The sequence below is a fragment of the Mytilus californianus genome, unplaced genomic scaffold (assembly GCF_021869535.1).
Source record: "Mytilus californianus isolate M0D057914Y unplaced genomic scaffold, xbMytCali1.0.p SCAF_4, whole genome shotgun sequence".
Classification (NCBI taxonomy): Eukaryota; Metazoa; Mollusca; class Bivalvia; order Mytilida; family Mytilidae; genus Mytilus; species Mytilus californianus.
Genome location: NW_026262690.1, coordinates 43423588 through 43451581, shown reverse-complemented (window position 1 = coordinate 43451581; position 27994 = coordinate 43423588). Strand labels below are relative to the sequence as shown.

Here is a 27994-nt window from a genome sequence, read left to right as displayed (position 1 = left end):
GTGTGAATAAATATATACACTGAATAATATAAAATATGATAGGACTGACCAGGTTCCTGATTTTGGACAGTCACATGAACAATAATTCAGAAATAAAACTAGTTAAGAAGATGAAGATAAATAATATATTGCACAGGAACAATAAAGATGGACGGACAGTTTTAAATAACACTATTCTTGTCATATTATATTCTTGTTCATCCATGATATTTCTCTTGGATCCCACTTTGATATTTCTGAATTTGAGTCAGTGCTAGATTTATTTCCTATTGTATTGGCTACTGGTGGGTTAGGTACTGCAGGGGGTGGCGGTGGTGGAGCAGGTGCCCTTGGTGGTGGAGGTATTGACGGAGCATCAACAGGGCTTGTCACTGATGATCTGGTAAATGCAGTTTCACAAGAATTGTCTTTGCTTTTAGTATTTAATCTGTTTTGTTGACTCAGATTGTCATCTAATGTTGCCCCTGCCAATTTGTTCAACTGAAATTTAATTATATAAATGTTAATAACAATTTAGCAATAATGAAATTATGCAAAGAGACTCACCCTTGCCTGACATAACTATCAGTCATAGTTTACTAACTTCACTTTTTTATACGACCGCAAAAAAATTTTGTGGTCGTATATTGGTATGACGTTGGCGTCGTCGTCGTCGTCGTCGTCGTCGTCGTCCGGCGTCGTCGTCGTCGTCGTCCGGCGTCGTCGTCCGAATACATATTGGTTTTCGCACTCTAACTTTAGTTTAAGTGAATGGATCTTTTTGAAATTTGACCATAAGGTTAAATACCACAAAAGGAAGGTTGGGATTGATTTTGGGGGTTATGGTACCAACAGTTAAGGAATTAGGGGCCAAAAAGGGGCCAAAAATGAGCATTTTCTAGTTTCCAGACAATAACTGTGGAACGGTGTATGGATCTCTCTGAAATTATACTACAAGTTTCCATACCACAAAGGGATGGTTAGGATTTGCTTTGGGGGGTTATGGCTCAAACCGTTTAGGAATTAGGGGCAAAAAAGGGGGAAAAACAAGGTTGTCCTGGTTAATGGACAAATACTTTAGTACAAAACATAATTTAAAGCAGTGTAAGGGAGATAAATCAAATGCATCATTGAAATTATCTCCCTTACACTGCTTTTAAATTATGTATAAAGTAATGGTTAATGAACAATAAAGATAATCTAAAACAGTGTAAGGGAGGTAATCCAAATACAACGTTTTGGTTACTTCCCTTACACTGCTTTTAAATTATGTTTAAAGAAATGCATATTTATAAAGGAAGACCAGTAAAAATATCTGCAAATGTTTTCATCTTTTTTTTTTACAAAAAAATCCATATGAAAGATTTGACACTATATTTTTATTAATTAAATTATAAAATAGATTAAGTTAGCACTATGGTAAATTTAAATGGGTAATTATGGTTGCCAACTCCATTGGAAATTTGAATTGAGATTATGACCATATCTTGAGGGAAAGAATTTTTTGGGGGGAAAAAGGGGGGTGGGGATAAAAAGAAATTGTGGGGGGCCAATTTTTTCTCATTTCAGATTTCAGAAATTAAAAAGAATTATTCTTCAAATATTATTTTTTTTTCAAATTTCAAATATTGAAAAATTTCAAGAAGTAATCTTTAATTGCATAGTATGGCGCATTAGATTTGTAAAATCTTTGATCACATTTATTTATTTGTTATGCCGAATCTAACAGTGTATTTAGATTTTTAATTTTGGGTCCAGTTTTCAAATTGGTCTACATTAATGTCCAAAGGGTCCAAAATTAAACTTTGTTTGATTTTAGCAAAAATTGAATATATGAGGTTCTTTGATATGCTGAATCTAAACATGTATTTAGATTTTTGATTTTTGGCCCAGTTTTCAAGTTGGTCCAAATTGGGGTCCAAAATTAAACTTTGTTTGATTTCATCAAAAATTGAATATATGGGGTTCTTTGATATGCTGAATCTAACCATGTATTTAGATTTTTTATTTGTAGGCCCCGCTATCAAATTGGTTCATATTGAGGTCAAAAGGGTCCAAAATTAAACTTTGTTTGATTTCATCGAAAATTGAATTATTGGGGTTCTTTGATATGCCAAATCTAACCGTGTTTTTAGATTTTTAATTTGGGTCCCGTTTTTTAAATTGGTCTTCATTGAGGTCCAAAGGGTCCAAAATTAAACTTAGTTTGATTTTAACAAAAATTGAATTCTTGGGGTTCTTTTATATGCTGAATCTAGACATGTGTTTAGATTTTTGATTATGGGCCCAGTTTTCAAGTTGGTCCAAGTTGGGGTCCAAAATTAAACTTTTTTTTATTTCAACAAAAATTGAATATATGGGGTTCTTTGATATGCTGAATCTAACCATGAATTTAGATTTTTTATTTGTGGGCCCCGCTATCAAATTGGTTCATATTGAGGTCAAAAGGGTCCAAAATTAAACTATGTTTGATTTCATCAAAAATTGAATTATTGGGGTTCTTTGATATTCCAAATCTAACCGTGTATTTAGATTTTTTATTTTAAGTCCCGTTTTTTAAATTGGTCTACATTAAGGTCCAAAGGGTCCAAAATTAAACTTAGTTTGATTTTAGCAAAAATTGAATTCTTGGGGTTCTTTGATATGCTGAATCTAAACATGTATTTAGATTTTTGATTATGGGCCCAGTTTTCAAGTTTGTCCAAGTTGGGGTCCAAAATTAAACTTTGTTTGATTTTAACAAAAATTGAATATATGGGGTTCTTTGATATGCTGAATCTAACCATGTATTTTGATTTCGGACATTGGACCATAATAGGTAAATTAAAAAAATTAGTTCTTAGACCACATTCTTTCTGTGTCAGAAACCTATGCTGTGTCAAATATTTAATAACAATCCAAATTCAGAGCTGTATCAAGCTTGAATGTTGTGTCCATACTTGCCCCAACTGTTCAGGGTTCGACCTCTGCGGTCGTATCAAGCTGCGCCCCAGCGAAGCATTTTATTTTATACATGTATACAACAATTGTGTAGTTTTGTCCTGATCTACTAGAACCCAGAAAACCTGCAAGCATTTCATTTAGACACATAACAGCCATTCAGAATAAATAACGCCAGAATAAAGTGATCAAGTGATCGCAGATGCTCCTTTTTGCGAGAAAAAAAGCCCAGTACATGCCAAAATTCAAATTGAATGTGACCTGTATTTATGTTTTATTAAATTGTTCTAAAATTTAAAAAAAATGTCAAGCAATACTTTCATTTTCACCTAGAAACAAAAAGATCTAAATTCTAAGATAACTAACACATGGAAAGTAAATGTCAACATCCATCTTGACCTGTGATCTGGACATAGTGTTCAATTCTCGAAAGATATGGTCCAACAGTATTTTTAATATCATCCAGAAATTTAAAAACACAATACTTTTACATAAAATAAGGGGCATAGCTCTAGAACAGTAAAAGTCAAAACATTCAAAATCGAACTTGACCTGTATTTCATGATCTGTGACTTAAAAAAAATTGGTAAAGTGGTACATGTGTACTTTTACTTATCATCTTGAAACCAAATAAATACATACCCGGTAATAGTATTGGTAAATTATAACTGTTGGAGTTCTCAAACACATAGTGGCTATCTTTTTATGTACCAATAAAGAAAATACTTACAAAGCTATCTGGTATATTTGAAGGTTGTATTCCACAACTGACAACTGGTTTACAAAAGCTGTAACCCACATGTTGATAAAAATCTTGTTTATCATGGGTACTCAGATACATTGTCTCAAATCCTTCACTGAAAAATGATGAGAAAAATACTTAGTTATTAAAATCCTGATTACTTTAATATTGAAAGACAGTAGGCATTTTCACAAAAAAATCATAACCACAAAAATCTCTCATATTGCATGAACAGGCAAGTTTAACTGCTGAACAATTTTAGTGTCATGATAATCCGTATATACAATCCAGTGGCAGATCCAGGATTTCAGATAGATTGGTTGCGCTTTAGTCAGAAAAACTTTTAAAAAAAAAATAGAATCTTTGGTCGTCAGTGGGGAACCTCAAAAGCCCCTCCCCTGGGAATCTGAAACAACTTATTACAATTAATCAGCTCAGCTTGAAGACAAAAATAGTATTTCAGTTGCCATAATACTTTATAACTATTTTTCATTCTTTTTGTAATCTACCTGATACTTATTAAAATGTTAAGTTTTGTTAAATAAATTTTAAAATAATGTTAAAAATAATCTAGATAGTATCCAAAACACGCATGATAAATGCACTAATATGTACAACCATTCTCAGACAAAAATGGATTATTCTGGTAAAGATGAACACATATTATTGAAAATTACTTTTTTTATTCACTAATATTGTACTTTTGATTCATTTATTTTAGTGGGTACCAACTTTTATTGACTGAGGCAAAATTGTATTTCCATGGATACTTGATTTCATGGTTAAGTAAAAGTTCGATAACAAGCATATAGAAAATTAATACATCATTGAAATTTTAAATAAGTGGGGCTATACCAATGAAATCAAGGAAAATTGGTAACCCACAATATTTATGAATCCACAGTTATTAAATCAGTTCCACTTCAACATTCCCCCCCCCCCCCCCCCCCCCTCAAGATATTTAATAAATAATATATCAAGGAAACTTATTAGAATTGCTGTACACTTAACACATAGTTTACAGTTAAGTATGCAATACAATATAGTTATCTTTAAAGAAATAGTATTTTATCTGTAATCCTTCACTATAAAAGTTCGCTTCTCTGTTTCAAAATAACAAGCTTTTTAAAAGACTATTATAAATTGATAGTATATATATATAACGAAACTAGAACAAGCAGAAAAAAATGAAGGGTCCGCATCCTTGTTTTCGATATATAAGACATTGAAAATTTGGCTGAAAATGATTCTCTCTAGGTTTTTCCTAAAATTGGCACTTTTTTCTTTCAAAAACTATGAAAAAATAGCAAGGATTTTATAAAATTTTCAAATATGGCTTTTTAACCTATATGTAATAAAATTATGAAAAGAAAAGTAGGGCTTAGTGGGCAAATTTTTTAATGGCACTTCATGGATAAAACCAGAGGATTCAGAATATCTAATAAAAATTCAAAAACAAGAGAAGGGAACATCCTTAAGGTATATTAACTGTATACTGCCATCTTGGAATGTAAAATAGTATATGTAGTACATAATCGGCCAAGTTCTTTGCTTAATTCTGCAAATTTTGAGACATATTGGCAATTGGCAAATGTTCTGAGTAGATAGATCTTATCATGATGATCATTTTTATGGTTTACACTTTTAACTTTGCTCCTACAGTTTACAAAATAACAGCAAACTAAAGGCTCTTAAGAGCCTGTGTCGCTCACCTTGGTCTCAGTGCATATTCAACAAAGGACACCTTCCAACATTGTAGACGAGAATAGAATTCATGACAAAAATCTATGTTTTGTTGATCTTGTATTGCTGACCATTTAGTTTGTTTAGTTTCTCTTTATTTTCTTTAGTTTTTGCTCAAAACACAAGAGAGGGTAAAAAAAATCCTCATTTACGGGCAATCACTCCTATAAAGAGTGACAGTCTACTAACTATATCGCCAAAATTTGACTTGTTGGTAGATCTTGCCTTGCTGATCATTTTTGTGATTTAAAGTGTATTTATCTATTATAATTTTTATCATATAAGGCAAAATGCAAAAAAATGGTAAAAATCATCTATAAAGGGCAATAACTCCAATTAGGAGTCGTCAGATGATTTCCTCCAATTTTCTAAATTGTAGATCTTGTCATGCTGATCATTTTTGCTTATTTAAGTTTCTATCTGTCTATTAAGATATAAGGCAAAAACGCAAAAATTTGGTAAAAATTGTCATCAAAGGGCAATAACTCTAATAAAGAGTCAACTGACGATTTCGACCATGCAGAATTATTTGTGAAACTTGTCTTGATGATCATTTTTGCAATTAAAGTTTCTTTTTATCTATTAGTTTTCAAGATAATAGGCAAAATTGAAAAAAATGTTAAAGTTTGTGATTTAAGGGCAATAACTCCTATAAGAAGTCATCTGACAGTTTTGACGTATATGGCAAATTGGTAGAGCTCAACATTCTAAGCATTTTTACCCGTGTCAGATTTTCCCTATTTATAACAGTTTTCCAAATAATAGACAAAACTTGCATTTTATGCCTATGTTCTATTTTAAGCCATTTTGGCCATCTAGGTTGGCAGGCGGGGTCATCGGACACATTTTTATACAACCGCAAGATGGTATGACGTTGGCGTCGTCGTTGTCCGAAGACACATTGGTTTTCGCACTCTAACTTTAGTTTAAGTGAATGGATCTCTATGAAATTTTACAATAAGGTTCAATACCACAAAAGGAAGGTTGGGATTGATTTTGGGGGTTATGGCACCAACAGTTAAGGAATTAGGGGCCAAAAATAATCATTTTTGTAACTTCCAGACATAACTTGTGTGTTAGTGTATGGATCTCTCTGACATTGTACCACAAGGTTCCATATCACAAAGGGAATGCTGGGATTGATTTTGGGGGTAATTGCCTCAAAATTTTAGGAATTAGGGGCAAAAAACAAGCATTTATTTAGTTTCATGATAATAACTTGTGTGTAAGTGTATGGATCTTTCTGAAATTGTACTACAAGGTTCCATATCACAAAGGGAAAGCTGGAATTGAGTTTGGGGGTAATTGCCCTAAATGTTTAGGAATAAGGGGCCAAAAAGGGGCCAAAAATTAAGCATTTTTCTAGTTTCCAGACAATAACTTGTGTTCAAGTGTATGGATCTCTCTGAAATTGTACTGCAAGGTACCATACCACAAAGGGAAGGCTGGGATTGATTTTGGGGGTAATTCCCTGAAAAGTTAAGGAATTAGAGGCCAAAAAGGGGCAAAAAACCAGCATTTTTCTAGTTTCAGGACAATAACTTGTGTGTAAGTGTATGGATCTTTATGAAACAAGGTTCCATATCACAAAGGGAAAGCTGGGTTTGAGTTTGGGGGTAATTGCCCTAAACGTTTAGGAATTTGGGGCCAAAAAGGGGCCTAAAAACAAGCATTTTTCTAGTTTCCAGACAATAACTTGTGTTCAAGTGTATGGATCTCTCTGAAATTGTACTGCAAGGTACCATACCACAAAGGGAAGACTGGGATTGATTTTGGGGGTGATGAATCATAAGGGGGTTCAAAAATTTGGGGGAGGGATTTTTTTTTTCTTTAAAATTTTCCATTTTAAATTGGTTATTTCTGATTTATATATAAAAGCAAATAATAATGATATGGTTTGAATAGGTAAATTAAAATTTTGAAGTTCTTAGACCACATTCATTCTGTGTCAGAAACCTATGCTGTGTCAAATATTTAATCACAATCCAAATTCAGTGCTGTATCAAGCTTAAATGTTGTGTCCATACTTGCCCCAACTGTTCATGGTTCGACCTCTGCGGTCGTATCAAGCTGCGCCCAGCGGAGCATTTTATTTAAACTAGATACACCAATGATGATTGTGGCCAAGTTTGGTTAAATTTGGTCCTGTAGTTTCAGAGAAGATTTTTGTAAAAGTTAACGTACGACGACGACAGACGACGGAAGCCAAGTGATGGGACAGGTGAGCTAAAAATAGGAAAAAATGTGTATTTCAGGGGCATAACTCAACAAAAAGTAGACAGATTTTTCTCAAATTTTTGTGCTGATAATTTTTGCAATATCCCATTTTAACCTAGCTCCTATTTTTTTCATGATAAAAGCCAAAAACTGTAAAACATTAATATTTCAGGGGCAATAGCTCCAAACCAGGTTTACAGATTTTTATGGGCAGATACATCTTGTGGTGCAAAACCTTTCAGCAGTTTGCATTTTTAACCTAGCTCCTAAAGTTATCACAATAACAGCCAACAACTGCTAAAATTTGAGAAAAAAAATCCATTTTTCAGGGGCAATAATTCCTAAATAAGTAGTAAGTTTCTTCTTCAATTTTCAGGGTAGATACATCTTGTCATGTTGATCATTTTTGCATTTTACGCTTTTAACCTAGCTCCCGTATTTTTGAAACAATGGCAAGGAAATGCCAAAAAAAAGTTTTAAATTAACATTTCAGGGGCAATAACTCTAAAACAGGTTGACAGATTTTTCAAAAGTTTTCAGGCTATGCTAACAATTTTTACTCTGTCAGTTTTGCTCTAGTTGCCATAGTTGTAGAGATATTCGCCAAAAACTGTAGTTTGACCCCTTTGTTCTATTAGACAAGGTGGCCATGTTGGTTAATCAACCTGGACCAAAAATCACTAACTTTATAGTTGAAATACTACAGAAGCAGACAATGTTTCTATGTTGTGATGTTACACTATTGTTTCAGATAAGGGTGAAGGTTTGGTACCATTAAAACGTTTAAACCCACTGCAATTGTTTGCACCTGTCCTAAGTCAGGAATCTGATGTTCAGTAGTTGTTCTTTTGTTGATGTGGTTCATAAGTGTTTCTCGTTTTTTATATAGATTAGACCGTTGGTTTTCCCGTTTGAATGGTTTTACACTAGTAATTTTTGGGGCCCTTTATAGCTTGCTATTCGGTGTGAGCCAAGGCTCTGTGTTGAAGACCGTCTTTTGACCTATATTGGTTTACTTTTATAAATTTTGACTTGGATGGAGAGTTGTCTCATTGGCACTCATACCATATCTTCTTATATCTATAAACACAGTTTATTTGGCAAAGATTGTGAAAATAAATATCAAATTGGCATATATTTGCAAGGTGAGTGGATCAGGCTCCTAGGAGCCTCTAGTTTTACTTGGTCTCTGTGTACAAGCTTTTAGAAAGATGCCAAAGGATTTTATGTGGCACTTTAGACATGTTAGATAGGTAGTTGATACTGTGTCCTATATAGTTCTTCATAAAAAGTCTGAGTTTTTACCAAAAAAAATGTATTAGTGCTTTTAGGCTAATCAATTTTTCGATATAATTTTAAAACTAACAATAAACATGTGTATTGAAAAATTTGGTAAAAACTACTTAAAGACTGTTACCTTCTTGCAAAATTTTCTGTTTCTTGCATTAGTAGTTTTCCAAGACCTTTACCTCGCAGGGACCTCTTCACAACGACTGAAATATTTCATTACATACTAATTATTATATCTATATGTTTTTGATTCAATGTACCTCTGTGGAGTATTTTAACATTTTAAAACTGTCATTTTATGAATACATGAAAATTCAATGCATACCAAACCATGTTAGAAAGGAAAGAATTTTAAAAGTTATTGGTTGGAAAGTTACATTTTTCATAAATCCTATGCATTTAAATTTAAAAAAACTCTTATCAGATGAGATCATGCACAAATGATATGAATATACCAAAAAATCATATATGTCACTTTTATACTTCTCAATAAATAGTAAATTAAAACATGTAAAGGTCCTATAAACCAAAGTAAAATATAAGGAATTCACATGACTGTTGTAAAAAAAAAAAAGGTCAGTAATTTTCTTTTACAAATATTCAAAATCCAGTCCTACAATTTTATTTATAATGCAGTATGGAATTGCCAAGGAAATATTTATTTTTACGTATAAAATTCAAAGGAAAACCACATTTTTATGTTTTAACATATAAATTACTGATTCTTGTATAGTATTAAAGAGTGCGACAAAAAATTACAAAAGGCATAAATAAGAATAAAGTCAAGACACCAACATACAGGAAAATCTTTTTAATGTTTTTAAAATTTGAAAACCGGTAAACAAACTAAAAGCAACAAAACTTTATTTTTGGTACATGTTTAGATATGGTACACACACTTGCATTATTAATGCAACAAAAACAAATTCAGTGACCAAAATAAATTTTACATCAATAAAACCGAAATTTTAGTAGCAATAACATATTTTTGCAGAAAATTTTGACAATTTTTCAAGAAATCTAGTTTTAAAATGATTGTTCTTTTCTTCATTTATGGGTCCTAACATGTATTCCATACTATTGCAAATCTATTTTGACTTTATTTCAATGAACTCTGGATATATAAAAGCTATACATGTTCATATACATATCTTTTCGCCATTTTCAAATAATTAGTTCTTCTCTTTCTAGTACGTTGCATAAAAAATTCAGAAAAATCTGTGATATCACATATTTATGCATGACTCACCTTACAAAATATTACTAGCAGACGTGATGGAATAGTTGTTACCTGATTCAACAAAGCAAGATTTTTCTCTCCCAACTACTATAGACAACCGACTATGACCAACAGGTAAGTCTTCATCATTGACAAGAACTAAATTCACAGGATATTTATCACAGGATTTTTCCAAGGAATGTATTCTAAAATATGATAATTCAAATAGTTGAAGTTGTGTGTTTACATTTAAATTTTTTTTTATAACTTTCATTTTCCTGTGTTTGCATGCATGCAGTCAATGTTTTTTTCAACATATTACCTCTCCATATTTTTTGGGATTAATTGATATGCTGTCCCAAGTCATGAGCCTGAAGTTCAGTGGTAGCTGTTGGTTCGACCATAACTCTGTCATCATTTGTTTTTTTTTTAAATGTTTTGTTATAAATTATGCCGTTGGTTTTCTTGGTTGAATTGTTTCATACTTTTCATACCGGGCCTTTTATAGCCGACTGTACAGTATGGGTTTTTCTCATTGTTGAAGGCCATACGGTTCCCTATAATTAATTTAACCTTCCATGTGATAAATTACCACATCTTCTTCACCTTCTTGTAGCTTAATTAATTTTGTTTTATATTATAGCAGTCTCACTCTCATTTCAAATGAATGAGTGGAAATAAAACCGCTTAATATCAAATTATTAATCACGCAAATTAATTTTTTAAAGTTATAGATAATAATAATGATAACTGATAGAGAAATTTCCAGATATAAACTAGCATATCGATTTGTAAATTTAAATTACACTCTACTTTCAGTTTACAGTTACTTATTTTGGGTATTTAGCCACAGCACGCACCTTGCAGTTTTACTCCGAGGCCATTCTTCATTTAATACAGAGGCACATTCTTCTAAATACTGATTATTTTTATGTAGTACACATGTATGCATACTGAAAAACTGATTTTGTACCCCAAACACTACAGAAATTGTTCTTCCTAGCGAAGCCTCGTCCCGAGAAATCAACGAACCAGGGGAGATAACCACATGCAATGGATTTGCCACCTCCACTTTCTGCAGCTGACAAGAAGCAAGTTTGTTGACGCCAAGGATTATTAAAATCCTTGAGGACAGTTATTCGTTAAAAACAACTTATGCTTATTTATAAAATCGTGTCTTCTTGGTATGAGAAAGGGGCGTGTATTAAAATAATTTTATGAATCTGTATCTGGTAAAAATTATTATACGTTGTCTAGTTGTACAAATGTATGTCCCAAAATCTTGCATATATACAGCAGAAAAAGAGCTCATGTATACCCATACTGATTTATGAAGAATCAGTCTTATGGCTCTTTGCCTTTATTTATAACCTGGTGTTTTGGGAAATAATAATCATGATAATGTCACTTCTTGATATGAATAAACTTTTATCAAAAACCAAAGGCAAAGGAAAGTAATGTATCCATATGATTAAGCTATCATTGGCGTGCAAATTCAAACAATTTTCTGTTTAATTATAGGTAATGGCTAAATATGCTATTTTGCCAGCTCTAGGTAAGGGGAAGCCAATTTTGACACTGTAAACGATTTTGTTTACAGCTATAATGCAATTCAAAGAACTGACTATTATCATGATTATTTCAAAAGCAAAGTTATTCTAAATATTTTTGTCCCCTGCACAACACGTTACAGGGGTACATAGAAATACCGGGCGTCCATCCGTCTGTCTGTCCGGTCTTGTTATCGCTCTCACATCATGCACATGTAATGCCCCTTGGAAACATTAATTATTTGAAAAATTGCATCGTAAGCGCTCTCATTTGTACAATTCTTGCCAGATCTTTATGAAACTTATATCATAGGTAATTATATCAGCAATATCTCGGACGAGTTCGAAAATCAGTGCCAATCAATTATTTTTAAAAGAGTTATGCCCCTTGGAATTATCAATTATATGGGTTTGCATCATTAGTGCTCTCATGTATACAATTCTTGCCAGATTTTTATGAAACTTATATTGTAGGTTCATATCAGCGATGTCTGGAACGAGTTGGAAAATGTGTGCCGATCAATTATTTTTAAAAGAGTTATGCCCCTTGGAAATATAAATTATATGGAAAATTGTCTTCAATGTGAGCGCTCTCACTTGTACAATTCTCTCCAGATTTTTATGAAATTTATATTATAGGTTTATATCATCAATGTCTTGGATGAGTACAAAAAGCTTTGCAGATCAATTATTTTTTTAAAAAGTTATGCCCTTGGAAATATTAATTATATAGAAAATTGTATTGTTAGTGCTCTAATGTGTACAACTCTTGCCAGAATTTTATGAAATTTATATCATAGGTTTATATCAGCAATGTCTTTGACGCTTTAGAAAATAAGTGCTGATAAGATATTTTTAACAAGTTCTGCCCCTTTGAAATATTAATTGCATGTATATTGGAAATCACGTTGAATTTTCTCTGAAGCATTCATTTCTCTTAAGATATTTATGAGCAGTTTTAAAGAACAAAAAAAAGTGTATTTTTTAGTTATTGCCCTTGATCCTTGGATAGATAAAATATGTGCAACACAGGGGACATTGGAACTCTGTTCTTTTATTTATTTTGAAGCTATGTGATTGATCTTGTTCGATTGTATAATGTTTTATCAAATTTATATGCAATGAGTTTTTAACTTTTATTTTTTTGCAACATACGGTTAAAAAATCTGAGATTTTATTCTTATGCATACATAGCATTAGACTGTGACTGATGTTAGAAGTAACTTCAACTTCATGTTTTTGATATGATGACATTGCTACAAATGAATGGTCAATATTTTTCTTTTTATGTCTTTTAACAAATTTTTATTTTCACTTGGAATCATGAGTATTTTCAAACAATCATATGTATCTCAAATATTGTTACTGTTATCTTATTTACTATATGAGTGATAATTTTATTCTTTTATGTTGGCAATTCACCCTTTTCAAAGAACCTGCAAAATAACAAATTCACTATATTGCTGGCAATGGCAAAAATCAATTGCTATAGAAATATGCTATTTTGCAAGCTTTAATTATTATTAAGATATATTAATCAGAGGCGGCATAATAGCTTATTTTCTATTTTGCATGTGCTGGCTTAAGTTATGATATCAGCAAATTGTAATCATGGTAATGTTAATTAATCAAGACATTCAGAAAAATCTCAGATAAATATCTAACAAATTTCTTTTTTGATCGAATATAATTCTTGTCTTTGATGATTTCTAAAATTAGCTTTATAAATTTGAGCAAATGCAAGAAAAACAGCAAAGCTTTGATTTTTCTATATTATATCAGATACATATAACACATGTATTATACTCTCTGATTATTATAACAATTGTTGATTTGATATGGAAATTCAGTTATACAATACTGTTGAATTTATAGTAAACCATAATACTGATTACTCAACATGTGCTCTAGTGAATGCATAACATAATTGTGCTACAAACAATTAGTACAAATATATGGCCAAGTAGCCACAGGCTTGCAAAAGTAATATGTTATAGGCGCTTGAACTGATGAGTTATATGGCCGATAGTAATCACAAAACTGCCCTACATACAGTTGTTCTCAACTACAACACTATTTTAGCCAGAAGCAAGATAAATATCAAAATTCAGCACTTTAACAATAGGGAATGCATTTTGAGTTTGTCACACTTCAAATACAAATAAAATTCTCACAACTGTAAAGTGTATTGTTAATAAAATGTTTATATTGTAATTTCAGTTCATTTGCCTACCCAACAATCAAGGAAAGGCTTCCTGTAATTCTAGCAAAGATTGCTGATACTTTGTATAGAACCAGGGAGAAGATCAAAAGTCAATACCAGGATGTAAGTCTCTGTCCATCTGTTTTATAACATGAAGTTCAAATGTTTGAAAATAAAAAAAATTTCTTAAAAGACTTATCATATCTTCATATTGAATAAGCAACCCATTCCCTGATTCCATTTGCAAAATGGAACAGATATATAATGTTATGTTTTTGTACAATTCAAGGGATTTTGTTTTGTATTTTAATGAGAATTTTATATTATAAGCTTCTAGTATTAAAATAATAGTGTGTTTTTTTGCTTTCCTGTTGTTAAATTTGAATGCTTGTAAGTATTCGTACAGTCTAACTTAACCCAGCCCCCACTATCCACTTGCCTACAAACGCAAGTGGATAAATACATTTTCTTTTGAATATATATCCTTATTTCAGTAGCTAAAAAATAACAAAAATAACAAAAAATTAAACACATCTTGTTCCCTTGAAAACAAACAAAAAATTAATGTCAATTGGCAGTAGGAATTAGTCAGGTTTTAATTGGGGCAGATATTTTATACCACCAAGATATATTTAGCATGAAGTTTAGTGCAATGTACTTCCACATAATATTAATTAACAAATAAATAAGTATGACCTTTTTCAGGATGCAAGTGAAGAATTGAAAAGTATTATAGGATCTTGTTCAAAGCTTAGAAATGAAGTACAAACCAATAAAGTAGCCGTTCCTTTACAAGACAGTAGGGATGATACACGGGTATGGAACCAGTATCTTCAGACAGTTACAGAGAGAGAAGGGAGTCCTCCTAGTTGGTTTAAATCTCCTTGGCTTTATATGGAATGCTATATGTATAGAAGAATTCAAGAGTCTGTTGAAAAGTGGTAAATGTTGAATTTGTATAGAAATTATAGATTAATGTTTAAAGTGATTTCTAATCTAAGTTTAATCAAATTTATGTCTTTTAAGTTTTAAAGGTTAACATCAGCAATTTCTTAAATGAGTTTGAAAATCCTTCCAGATATACCAGATAGTTTTTTGAAGTTATTTTCCCTTAAATGTAAGTATTATATGGAAAATCAACATTGTAATGATCTGGCAACTACATTTCTCATCAGAGTTTAATGAATTTTATGTTTACGAGTTTGAAAACCAGTGCTGATGTATTTTTTTGTGGGGAGTTATGCCCCTTTGATATGGAAAATGCAAGATATTTTAGCTGGAGACATTACCTAATCCATAACACACTTGTATATATGAAAAACAACTCAAAAGAATAACCAACTTGTTAAAAGTCTAAAAGAAAAAACTATTTAACAGAGCTCCAGATAAGCTGCGTATTTGCGTAATTACGCAATTAAAACAATAGAAAACCAAATTCAATTGATTTTCTTAGTGTTTAAAAACTAATTCATTCAAAGGAGAACCCAATAAGTTATTTATACTATGCATTTCCAACCCTAATAGTCGCTGTCAAGTGCGTTATTTACCCTAAATAATGAATTATTTTTGCGTAATTCATAAATCTATTTTCGTAATTTAAAGAAATCCACTTTGGTTCTTAAAATAGAGCACCAATCAAAAAGCAATCCTAACTTCTCGGGCATTCTCGCTCACTTACATTAACGTAAATGTAAGTGAAGCGATAAGGGTCGAGAAATTACAAATGGCAGAACCGGGTCCTTGTCGAAATCTAAAAATTGTTTGTCCCTTGCTAAAATTTTGTATCCTGATAAACAAGCGGCACCAGTTCATAAAATTTTCTTTTTATAGCAAGGGAATAGAAGAGGTAGAAAAAGCACATCTTGTGCCAAAGACGTAGTTTATTGAATTATCTCAAAACTGACACATATTCTGAGGAATAAAGAAATGTCACACACATTATTAATTCACTCGTGGAGAAAGCAATAACTCTGTGTGCAATAACACTGGACATTAATTAACCACCCATCATCATGATCATATATTTATAGTGACTGTTTTGCTGCTTACATGAACAATATTTTGGTGTATGTCACTAAATTGGGTAAGAATAAAACTGTCCATGAATCGATGTTACATTGTTTTAACACATTCACAGAACTATAATATTGATGCATCATACACATGACAATGAATCAATTTTACCCAAACAGAGTAAATGTCTCAATTTTAAAACCATGATGAAAAAAATCCAATACATTCAGGAATATTGGAGTGAAAAACCCAATTCAATCTTTGCCTGAGGGGTAAACTTGAACTGATGATGCAAAAGAAAAACCTATTTCACTCAATTACATAAAAAATGAGGAGTAAAAACCCTAATTAGTAAATTCTTATCTGGAGCTCTGATTTAAGAATTAAAAAGATTTTTATTTTCTGCCGAGTCTTTTTTTTTCATAACATAAGAAAATTGTCATAAGAGAATGATACAAAATCTAAAGTTGAAGAAATTTATAGCAATTAAAAAAAAAAACGCTTACAATTTTTTACAGAAGAAATGAATATATTCTCTTCTTGACAGTTTAAATGTGAAAAGAAGGAAGTTTTTTCTTTCATTGCACAATTAACATAGTTGACTTTGTTTTTAAAAAACTCTTTCAAACCAGTCTTTGAAAATTTCTGACTTATTTAGCAGAAATAGATAAAAAATGCAGTTGGATCAGAATTCAGATAGGCTTAGTTTTATGATGATATCTTAATATGAAATTATACAGTACATCAGTTATGCTAGTATAAACCAGTAGAATAGGAAAACAAAGGATATGGGGTATCCTTCCATGACACAAAATCAGTACATGCACAGCAAAAAAAAAACACAATAAGCAAAGAAACAGCGCTTTTATTGCTGTTCTTCATCTCAAAGTCAAAGTGAGGCCTTCAACACGGAGCAACAAAAGAAACTCATCTCACCGCAAGTTTAAGACGGCCCCTAGCACTGGCTTGAGTGGAATTCTTTGCAAAAATAAATTTGGATAGACTTTGTAAGATGTAACCCCACCTAATCGGGCCGGTTAAAAAAGAACACACTTGACCTCGACTTCATTTCATGGATCAGTGAACAAGGTTAAATTTTCGTGGTCAAGTCCATATCTCAGATACTATAAGCAATAGATCGTCTATATTTGGTGTATGAAATGATTGTAAGGTGTACATGTCCAACTGGCAGGTGTCATCTGACCTTGACCTCATGTTCATGGTTCAGTGGTTAAAGTTTAGTTTTTGTCGAGCCTGCGACTTTTGTCGCAGAAAGCTCGACACAGGGATAGTGATCTGGCGGCGGCTACGGTGGCGGCGTTAGCTAACTTCTTAAAAGCTTTATATTTTAGAAGGTGGAAGACCTGGATGCTTCATACTTTGTATATGGATGCCTCATGTTACAAAGTTTCCGTCAGTCACATGTCCAATGTCCTTGACCTCATTTTCATGGTTCAGTGACTACTTGAAAAAAAAGTTCAGATTTTTTGTAATGTTAAATTCTCTCTTATTATAAGTAATAGGATAACTATATTTGGTATGTTCGTACCTTGCAAGGTCCTCATGCCCGTCAGACAGTTTTCACTTGACCTCGACCTCATTTCATGGATCAGTGAACAAGGTTAAGTTTTGGTGGTCAAGTCCATATCTCAGATACTATAAGCAATAGGTCTCGTATATTCGGTGTATGGAAGGACTGTAAGGTGTACATGTCCAACTGTCAGGTGTCATCTGACCTTGACCTCATTTTCATGGTTCAGTGGTTATAGTTAAGTTTTTGTGTTTTGGTCTGTTTTTCTTATACTGTATGCAATAGGTCTACTATATTTGGTGTATGGAATGATTGTAAGGTGTACATGTCTAGCTGGCAGGTGTCATCTGACCTTGACCTCATTTTCATGGTTCAGTGGTTATAGTTAAGTTTTTGTGTTTTGGTCTGTTTTTCTTATACTGTATGCAATAGGTCTACTATATTTGGTGTATGGAATGATTGTAAGGTGTACATGTCTAGCTGGCAGGTGTCATCTGACCTTGACCTCATTTTCATGGTTCAGTGGTCAAAGTTAAGTTTTTGAGTTTTGGTCTTTTTTTCTAATACTGTATGCAATAGGTCTACTATATTTGGTGTATGGAATGATTGTAAGGTGTACATGTCTAGCTGGCAGGTGACATCTGACCTTGACCTCATTTTCATGGTTCAGTGGTCGAAGTTAAGTTTTTGAGTTTTGGTCTTTTTTTCTAATACTGTATGCAATAGGTCTACTATATTTGGTGTATGGAATGATTGTAAGGTGTACATGTCTAGCTGGCAGGTGTCATCTGACCTTGACCTCATTTTCATGGTTCAGTGTTCAAAGTTAAGTGTTTGAGTTTTGGTCTTTTTTTCTAATACTATATGCAATACTTCAACTATATTTGTTGTATGGAAGAATTGTTAGCTGTACATGCCTGCCTAGCATGGTTCATCTGACCTTGACCTCATTTTCATGGTTCATTGGTCAATGTTTAGTTTACTTGGTTAATGTTAAGTTTATATGACAGTTGTAATAAAACTTTATATTTAGGACTATCAACATAATATCAATGATTAGTAAAGAAGGCGAGACATTTCAGTGTGTGCACTCTTGTTGTGATTTGGTCTATTTTTCTAATACTGTATGCAATAGGTCAGCGATATTTGGTGTATGGAAATATTTTATGATGGTCATGTCAGTCTGACAGGTTTTATTTGACCGTGACCTCATTTTCATGGTTTATTGTTCAATGTTAAGTTTTTGTGTTTTGGTCTTTTTTACTTAAACTATAAGCAATAGGTCAACTATGTTTGGTGTATGGAATGATTGTAATGTTTATATATCTGTCTGGTATCATCTGAACTTGACCTCATTTTCATGGTTCATTGGTCAATGATAAGTTTTTCGTGGTTAAGTTTGTTTCTTAGATACTATATTTGATAGTCAACTATATTTGATCCATTGAATGATTGTAAAGTGTACATGTCTGTCTGGCAGGGTTCATCTGACCTTGACCTCATATTCATGGTTCATTGGTAAATATAAAGTTTTCATGTTTTGGTCTTTTTCTTTTATAAGCAGGAGTCAACTATATTCAATGTATGGAATGATTGTAAGGTGTACATGTATTTCTGGCATGGTTTATCTGACCTTGACCTCATTTTCTTGGATCATGATAAGCTAATGTGATACTTGTAGTAAAACTTTATATTTAGGGCTATCGACATAAAATCAATGGTAGTAAAGCAGGCGAGACATTTCAGTGTGTGCACTCTTGTTTTAACAAAAAAATAGTACCGGGTAGATAAAAAGATAGTAAACAGCAAAATACTGCAGTGGTCTTCAGCAAATATCCAAAGTTCAAATTCCACTGATGTTATGACATTGATGACTGGAGGTGTTACCACAACTTATGAGTTTTTCCAGTTATTCATGGTCATTTTGTGGTTTATACCATCAGTGCAAAACTCATATAGGATGAAGCATTTTAGACAAGGATTGAATGAAAATGAGGTCAAGGACATTGGACATGTACCAGTACTCAAATTTGTCAAACAAATAAATTTTATTTCTAATTTTAGCAAAATAATGAAAGAGTTTGATGTATTTGGAGATCAGAAAGAGAAATCTTTTACAGATTCTGTGTATCCTACTGAAATAGTAATGATGCATCTCATAGAAACACAACAGAAGATTAAAGAGAATGCAGAATTAATACCTCAAGCTTTCAAACTGTTTTTAAAGGTTTGTATAAATAAGTCATCTCTTGTTCATTTTCAGGGTAATGAATACCTCAACTTATTTTCTTTTCGGTTTAAAATTCAACGTCGCATCAAAGGTTGGTGATGGGGTCTTATTGATTAAGACTTCACTTATGACATCTTCTTGTCAGAAAACACATGGGCCAATTGCATAGTTCTATGGTATGGTATGGTATGGTTTTTGTCGAGCCTGCGACTTTTGCCGCAGAAAGCTCGACATAGGGATAGTGATCCGGCAGGGGGCGTTAGCTAACTTCTTAAAAGCTTTATATTTTAGAAGGTGGAAGACCTGGATGCTTCATACTTTGTATATGGATGCCTCATGTTACGAAGTTTCCGTCAGTCACATGTCCAATGTCCTTGACCTCATTTTCATGGTTCAGTGACTACTTGAAAAAAAAGTTAAGATTTTTTTATGTTAAATTCTCTCTTATTATAAGTAATAGGATAACTATATTTGGTATGTGCGTACCTTGCAAGGTCCTCATGCCCGTCAGACAGTTTTCACTTGACCTCGACCTCATTTCATGGATCAGTGAACAAGGTTAAGTTTTGGTGGTCAAGTCCATATCTCAGATACTATAAGCAATAGGTCTAGTATATTCGGTGTATGGAAGGACTGTAAGGTGTACATGTCCAACTGGCAGGTGTCATCTGACCTTGACCTCATTTTCATGGTTCAGTGGTTATAGTTAAGTTTTTGTCGAGCCTGCGACTTTTGTCGCAGAAAGCTTGACATAGGGATAGTGATCCGGCGGCGGCGTTAGCTAACTTCTTAAAAGCTTTATATTTTAGAAGGTGGAAGGTCTGGATGCTTCATACTTTGTATATGGATGCCTCATGTTACGAAGTTTCCGTCAGTCACATGTCCAATGTCTTTGACCTCATTTTCATGGTTCAGTGACTACTTGAAAAAAAAGTTAAGATTTTTTGTAATGTTAAATTCTCTCTTATTATAAGTAATAGGATAACTATATTTGGTATGTGCGTACCTTGCAAGGTCCTCATGCCTGTCAGACAGTTTTCACTTGACCTCGACCTCATTTCATGGATCAGTGAACAAGGTTAAGTTTTGGTGGTCAAGTCCATATCTCAGATACTATAAGCAATAGGTCTAGTATATTCGGTGTATGGAAGGACTGTAAGGTGTACATGTCCAACTGGCAGGTGTCATCTGACCTTGACCTCATTTTCATGGTTCAGTGGTTATAGTTAAGTTTTTGTGTTTTGGTCTGTTTTTCTTATACTGTATGCAATAGGTCTACTATATTTGGTGTATGGAATGATTGTAAGGTGTACATGTCTAGCTGGCAGGTGTCATCTGACCTTGACCTCATTTTCATGGTTCAGTGGTTATAGTTAAGTTTTTGTGTTTTTGGTCCGTTTTTCTTATACTTTATGCAATAGGTCTACTATATTTGGTGTATGGAATGATTGTAAGGTGTACATGTCTAACTGGCAGGTGTCATCTGACTTTGACCTCATTTTCATGGTTCAGTGGTCAAAGTTAAGTTTTTGAGTTTTGGTCTTTTTTCTTATACTATATGCAATAAGTCAACTATATTTGGTGTATGGAAATATTCTATGATCTACATGTCAGTCTCGCAGGTTTTATTTGACCTTGACATCATTTTCACGGTTCATGGCTCAGTGTTAAGTTTATGTGTTTCAGTCTGTTTTTCTTAAACTATAAGCAATAGGTCAGCTATATTTGTTGTATGGAAGGATTGTAAGCTGTTCATGTCTGCCTGGCATGGTTCATCTGACCTTGACCTCATTTTCACGATTCATTGGTCAATGTTTAGTTTTCTTGGTTAAGTCTGTTTCTTAGAAACTATAAGCAATAGGTCAACTATATTTAGTGTATTGAATGGTTGTAAGTTGTACCTGTATTTCTCGTTTGGTTTATATGACCTTGACTTCATTTTCTTGGATCATGTTAAGTTTATGTAATAGTTGTATTCAAGCTTTCATTTAGGACTATCAACATAATATCAATGGTTAGTAAAGAAGGCGAGACATTTCAGCGTGTGCACTCTTGTTATTCAATTCTTTGTCTAAATTTTAGATACTGTAAATGGGAATATTTTGGTGGTTTTTGTCGAGCCTGCGACTTTTGTTGCAGAAAGCTCGACATAGGGATAGTGATCCGGCGGCGTTAGCTAACTTCTTAAAAGCGTTATATTTTAGAAGGTGGAAGATCTGGATGCTTCATACTTTGTATATGGATGCCTCATGTTACGAAGTTTCCGTCAGTCACATGTCCAATGTCCTTGACCTCATTTTCATGGTTCAGTGACTACTTGAAAAAAAAGTTAAGATTTTTTGTAATGTTAAATTCTCTCTTATTATAAGTAATAGGATAAATATATTTGGTATGTTCGTACCTTGCAAGGTCCTCATGCCCGTCAGACAGTTTTCACTTGACCTCGACCTCATTTCATGGATCAATGAACAAGGTTAAGTTTTGGTGGTCAAGTCCATATCTCAGATACTATAAGCAATAGGTCTAGTATATTCGGTGTATGGAAGGACTGTAAGGTGTACATGTCCAACTGGCAGGTGTCATCTGACCTTGACCTCATTTTCATGGTTCAGTGGTTATAGTTAAGTTTTTGTCGAGCCTGCGACTTTTGTCGCAGAAAGCTCGACATAGGGATAGCGATCCGGCGGCGGCGGCGTTAGCTAACTTCTTAAAAGCTTTATATTTTAGAAGATACAGGACCTGGATGCTTCATACTTTGTATATGGATGCCTCATGTTACGAAGTTTCCGTCAGTCACATGTCCAATGTCCTTGACCTCATTTTCATGGTTCAGTGACTACTTGAAAAAAAAGTTCAGATTTTTTGTAATGTTAAATTCTCTCTTATTATAAGTAATAGGATAACTATATTTGGTATGTGCGTACCTTGCAAGGTCCTCATGCCCGTCAGACAGTTTTCACTTGACCTCGACCTCGTTTCATGGATCAGTGAACAAGGTTAAGTTTTCGTGGTCAAGTCCATATCTCAGATACTATAAGCAATAGGTCTAGTATATTCCGTGTATGGAAGGACTGTAAGTTGTACATGTCCAACTGGCAGGTGTCATCTGACCTTGACCTCATTTTCATGGTTCAGTGGTTATAGTTAAGTTTTTGTGTTTTGGTCTGTTTTTCTTATACTGTATGCAATAGGTCTACTATATTTGGTGTATGGAATGATTGTAAGGTGTACATGTCTAGCTGGCAGGTGTCATCTGACCTTGACCTCATTTTCATGGTTCAGTGGTCAAAGTTAAGTTTTTGAGTTTTGGTCTTTTTTTCTAATACTGCATGCAATAGGTCAGCTATATTTGGTGTATGGAATGATTGTAAGGTGTACATGTCTAGCTGGCAGGTGTCATCTGACCTTGACCTCATTTTCATGGTTCAGTGGTCAAAGTTAAGTTTTTGAGTTTTGGTCTTTTTTTCTAATACTATATGCAATAGTTCAACTATATTTGGTGTATGGAAATATTTTATGACCTATATGTCAGTCACGCAGGTTTTATTTGACCTTGACCTCATTTTCAAGGTTCATTGCTCAGTGTTAAGTTTTTGTGTTTTCGTCTGTTTTTCTTAAACTATAAGCAATAGGTCAACTATATTTGTTGTATGGAAGAATTGTTAGCTGTACATGCCTGCCTAGCATGGTTCATCTGACCTTGACCTCATTTTCATGGTTCATTGGTCAATGTTTAGTTTACTTGGTTAATGTTAAGTTTATGTGACAGTTGTAATAAAGCTTTATATTTAGGACTATCAACATAATATCAATGATTAGTAAAGAAGGCGAGACATTTCAGCGTGTGCACTCTTGTTTTAAATTGGTCTACATTTAGGTCCAAAGGGTCCAAAATTAAACTTAGTTTGATTTTAACAAAAATTGAATTTTTGGGGTACTTTGATATGCTGAATCTAAACATGTGTTTAGATTTTTGATTATGGGACCAGTTTTCAAGTTTGTCCAAGTTGGGGTCCAAAATTAAACTTTGTTTGATTTCAACAAAAATTGAATATATGGGGTTCTTTGATATGCTGAATCTAACCATGTATTTTGATTTTGGACATTGGACCATAATAGGTAAATTAAGAAAATTGAAGTTCTTAGACCACATTCTTTCTGTGTCAGAAACCTATGCTGTGTCAAATATTTAATCACAATCCAAATTCAGAGCTGTATCAAGCTTGAATGTTGTGTCCAAACTTGCCCCAACTGTTCAGGGTTCGACCTCTGCGGTCGTATCAAGCTGCGCCCAGCGAAGCATTTTATTATTGAAATGATTTGAAGAGGGTAGATTTATAGAATTGTACATTTTATAAATTAATGTTGTTAAAATATTGATCTGTTAATCAAGTAAAAGAGGTAATTTTAAATGGTTACACAATTGATAGTTTGATCCCACTATTTATATCATAGTGCAATTGTTTTTTTTCTGATCAAATTAAGTCACTTGCAACATAATATGTTACACTATGATTATTAGAATCTTGCATTTATCTTTTTGGTCAAATTTTAATTTTGGTGTGTTAAATTTTGGCACTTTCTTTCATCTTAGGAACTAAATAAACCAAAATAAGAATATGGCCAAAATATTCCAATTTATGGTAGCTACTATACAAACACATAAAACTTTTTGGCAATATTTTTGAAACAACTTTTTATTGAAAGACAAGACATATCTCTGTGTCAACAGTTAAATCTATATATAAATTTGGTTTCCCTGAGTTTTAATTTAAGTCATATAGTTAGTATGGATAAAAACACCTGCACGACACATGTTACACAGTATTAATTTATAATATGCATGGATGATGACATAATGGTCCTTCTTCAATGCTATATAAAAACAAGGAGATGTGGTACAATTGACAATGAGACAACAATTTGAGTATCCATCAAAGAAAGAGGATGTAAACAACTATAGGACACCGAATGGCCTTCAACAAAGGGTAAATAACCAATGACCTTATTTATTACATGACAATCAAAGAAAAACAAATATGAAAGACATCAACCAACAACAACAACTGAATTAAAGGCTCTCTTTTTTTGACAGGCACATAAAAGAATGTAGCAGTGTTAAATATGATTGTGAGTGCCCAACCCTCCCCTAACCTGGAACAGTGGTGTTACAGCACAACATAAGAAAGTTGTCAGCAAGATCAGATCTTTAAATATGTAAACGTTGCCCAAATCAGGAGTTATCTTCCATAAATGAAGATTTTTACCAATATTTTGCATTTTTACCTTCTATATTGAAAACTATAATAGTTAGATAAAAACTTTTCAATGCAAAAGTGATCAGCAGGACAAGATTTTTTGAAATTGTTAGTCAACTCTTGATAAAAGTTATTGCCCTTTATTGATGATTTTTACCTATTTTTGCATTTTTGACTAACACTTTGGTGGATAGAGAAAAGCTGCAAACAGCAAAAAGGATCAACAAGACAAGATCTACAAATGGGTCAACAAAGCCAAAATTATCAGTTGACTCCTTATAGGAATTATTGTCTGATTATAAAAAGATGATGGTTGCCCTTTTCATTTCGAGCAAAAATTATAGAAGGTAGAAAGAAACTGTAAACAGTAAAAATGACCAGCAAGACATGATCAAGAAAAAAAAAAGATTTAAGCCATCAATTATAATCTATATAAAAATAAGGACATGTGGTATGATTCCAAATGAGACAACTATCCACTAGAGTTCAATATCTAGTCTATAATGTTGGAGAGTGGCGATTTTTGAAGATTGGCATAGTTCCAGGTGAACAACACAGGCTCTTAAGAGCCTTTAATTTAATTTCTTTGTAAATGAAAATTTTATTTGTACTTTATTTGAAACATTCTCAACTGAATGATGAATTAATTTTATTGCATTATTTTCTCTTTCTAAAACCCAGTCAAACTCTTTACTATTACGGTAGTCTTAATCTCAATAAGGGTCAGTAAACAAAAATGGAATGATTAACTCCAACATTAAATTGAAACTTGAATACCATATTTTGTTATTAAAAAAAGTAGCTGGTGCCATATATGAGTTGTTGTTGAATCTTCTCATGGGGGCTTCGGTGGCAGAGTGGTCTATTGTCTAAGTAGTTCATCTACTGTATCACTAACCTGTCAACACCGAGGTTGTGAATTTGCAACCCCCCATGTGGTAAGTGCTTTTAACTCCATTCTTAATGGACTAGGATTTTTAGTTTTCATACCAAAGGGTTCAGTTCTCTCCGTGCTTCCTCAGCCAATAAAAACTGACCATCATGATATAGCCAATAGTGCTGAAGGTGGCATTAAACACCAACAATCAATCAATCTTAACAACTGACAATTCTATATTATTATTATTTTACCCCAATTCACCTTGACTGCATTCATCCTTCTGTCCTTTGTTCAACAATTATTTCATCACACTCTTCTCAGGTACTTTTGAACAAAATGATTTCATATTTTTTTAGCAGCTTGACAGTGATGAATTGAAAGGTCTGAGCTCAGCAATTCCAAATGTCAAACCCTAATTCCTGCTTGCAGATACTTTGAATTAGTAGGGTGTATCCTTAGCACTACAACACATGAATTATTGTTGTAAATATTGTTTTATTTATGTATGGTATGTCAAACAGGTAAAGCTTGTGAAAGGGTCACCACCTTTCGAATTAAATTGTATCAGAGAAAAGGGATGGTAAAATGCCTTTATGATGACCAAGTGGTGCATCTTAAAAACTACACATAGCAATACACGTAAATTGAAATTATTGTAGTTACTATTTCAATTTTAGTGTATTGCATTTTAGATACTACATGTACATTATAATACCAGCTCCTGATTAAAACGGATTGTATTTTTTTATTTTAACTAGGTATGTCTATGGGGAAATAAATGTGACTTATCAATATCTGGTGGAGAAGATAATGCTCAGAAATCCTCACCATTAGAACAGCTAGATAAACTAGAACCAAACATCCTGATCGATAATTCTAATGTTGTTCTAAATCATTTACAGAGCAGGAAGTGTGAAAGAATAGATATTGTCTTGGACAATGCAGGGTTTGAATTGATATCAGATTTATGTTTTGCTGAATTCCTTTTATCTGCTGGCTTATGCTCAACAATATATTTACATGCAAAAGCTTTTCCATGGTTTGTTTCTGATGTCACAAAGAAAGACTTCGATTGGACTTTACAAAAATTAGGCCAGATAAATCATATTGCTGTTAGTAACTTTGCTCAACTCTGGAAAGAAAGATTGAATAACAGTACATGGATTTTGCAAGTTCATGATTTCTGGACCTTGCCTTATGATTACAGCCAAATGGAAACCTATGCTCCAGATTTATATCAGTCACTTCAGAAGTCAGACATGATATTTTTCAAAGGAGACCTTAATTATAGAAAATTGTTAGGTGATTTAAAATGGCCATTTACAGTATCATTTGAAACATGTTTACATGGTTTCTATCCTGCTCCATTATGTGTATTAAGAACAAGTAAATCAGATGTTCTTGTTGGATTACCAGAGGGTAGGGATGAAGAAATTCAGGCTCAGGATAAAGATTGGCTTGTAAATGGAAATTGGGGAGTGATCAATGCTTGTCTAAAAACAAAGTGAATGTTCATTAATGGTATCTGATGACATTTTTGATTATTTATATTATAATATATTGTTTTTTTGTCTTTTTGCATTCCTGTCTTTAAGATTAAATAATAAAAAAAAAAGAAAAAGTGTTGACCTATTTCACACAAAGTTTGAAACTTGTAAGACAGTTTATTTTTTATTTCCATTGCAGAGACAGGAATTCCTCTTACTTTTCACTAAAGAGAGGGATATGTTAGCAATTGCCATCATTTTGCATCTTTCATCAAATGCATCTTAAATTTTGTAATTCTTTCAACTCTCTTGAAACTGCAAGGTTAAATGAAAGGTTCTATAAAAAGTAATCATTTCATTAAGTTTGGATGAAAGACATGGCCACTAGGGGCAATGCTTGATTATGAGTGGTCAGTTTCAAATATTGTCTCTGAAACTACAAAATCAAACTTATCCATAAGATTCCTTGCTTATTTACGTACAATGGTTTATCAAAGATTTCCATTGATTTCTAATGAAAAATACATTTTCATCATCTCCTATGAAGAAATACAGGCAATCTGAACCAAACTTTACTGACACATAAACCCTACATCCTGTATATACTTATATAAGATTGGTAATTTGTGTTTTTTGCCTATATGTTTAGGTGTGTGTTGTTCTTCGTGCTGATGTGATGAGTCAATACTTTTCCATCGGATTTTTACAGTTT

At 32.9% G+C, this 27994-nt stretch overlaps 2 protein-coding genes and 1 long non-coding RNA gene across 4 annotated transcripts; 2 read left to right on the top strand and 1 right to left on the bottom strand.

The window, feature by feature from the left end:
• Positions 1-111: 111 nt before the first annotated feature.
• Positions 112-11116, bottom strand: LOC127698357 (N-alpha-acetyltransferase 80-like). The gene is made up of 5 exons (XM_052201771.1): positions 10991-11116; positions 10203-10336; positions 9039-9114; positions 3650-3776; positions 112-480 (listed from the first exon to the last, which is right to left on the bottom strand). The coding sequence occupies exons 1-5, from the start codon at positions 11080-11082 to the stop codon at positions 181-183; spliced, it is 729 nt and encodes a 242-aa protein (XP_052057731.1). The 5' UTR covers positions 11083-11116; the 3' UTR covers positions 112-180.
• Positions 11082-27453, top strand: LOC127698343 (damage-control phosphatase ARMT1-like). Of its 2 annotated transcripts, none has more exons than XM_052201754.1 (5): positions 11082-11221; positions 13901-14006; positions 14589-14824; positions 19492-19654; positions 26554-27453. In XM_052201754.1, exons 1-5 carry the CDS (start codon positions 11184-11186, stop codon positions 27301-27303), a joined length of 1293 nt encoding a protein of 430 aa, XP_052057714.1. In that variant the 5' UTR covers positions 11082-11183; the 3' UTR covers positions 27304-27453. The 2 variants fall into 2 exon arrangements, with proteins under 2 accessions (XP_052057714.1, XP_052057715.1); XM_052201755.1 differs by having other exon boundaries at positions 11142-11314.
• LOC127698371 (uncharacterized) lies at positions 21772-23519 on the top strand. Its single transcript, XR_007980807.1, has 2 exons — positions 21772-22212; positions 22736-23519. It is a non-coding gene; the product is annotated as an uncharacterized LOC127698371 (long non-coding RNA).
• Positions 27454-27994: the final 541 nt, after the last annotated feature.

What these genes read in the sequence shown, in the direction of transcription:
- LOC127698343 (XM_052201754.1), top strand. Translation starts at nt 11,184, where the DNA reads ATGGATTTGCCACCTCCACTTTCTGCAGCTGACAAGAA. An exon ending in TCAAAAGTCAATACCAGGAT is followed by an intron (nt 14,007 to 14,588) that starts GTAAGTCTCTGT and finishes GACCTTTTTCAG; the next exon opens with GATGCAAGTGAAGAATTGAA. An exon ending in CTTTCAAACTGTTTTTAAAG is followed by an intron (nt 19,655 to 26,553) that starts GTTTGTATAAAT and finishes TATTTTAACTAG; the next exon opens with GTATGTCTATGGGGAAATAA.
- LOC127698357 (XM_052201771.1), bottom strand. Translation starts at nt 11,082, where the DNA reads ATGCATACATGTGTACTACATAAAAATAATCAGTATTTAGAAGAATGT. An exon ending in ATCTTGCTTTGTTGAATCAG is followed by an intron (nt 9,115 to 10,202) that starts GTAACAACTATT and finishes GAAATATTTCAG; the next exon opens with TCGTTGTGAAGAGGTCCCTG. An exon ending in ACAGAAAATTTTGCAAGAAG is followed by an intron (nt 3,777 to 9,038) that starts GTAACAGTCTTT and finishes ATCATTTTTCAG; the next exon opens with TGAAGGATTTGAGACAATGT.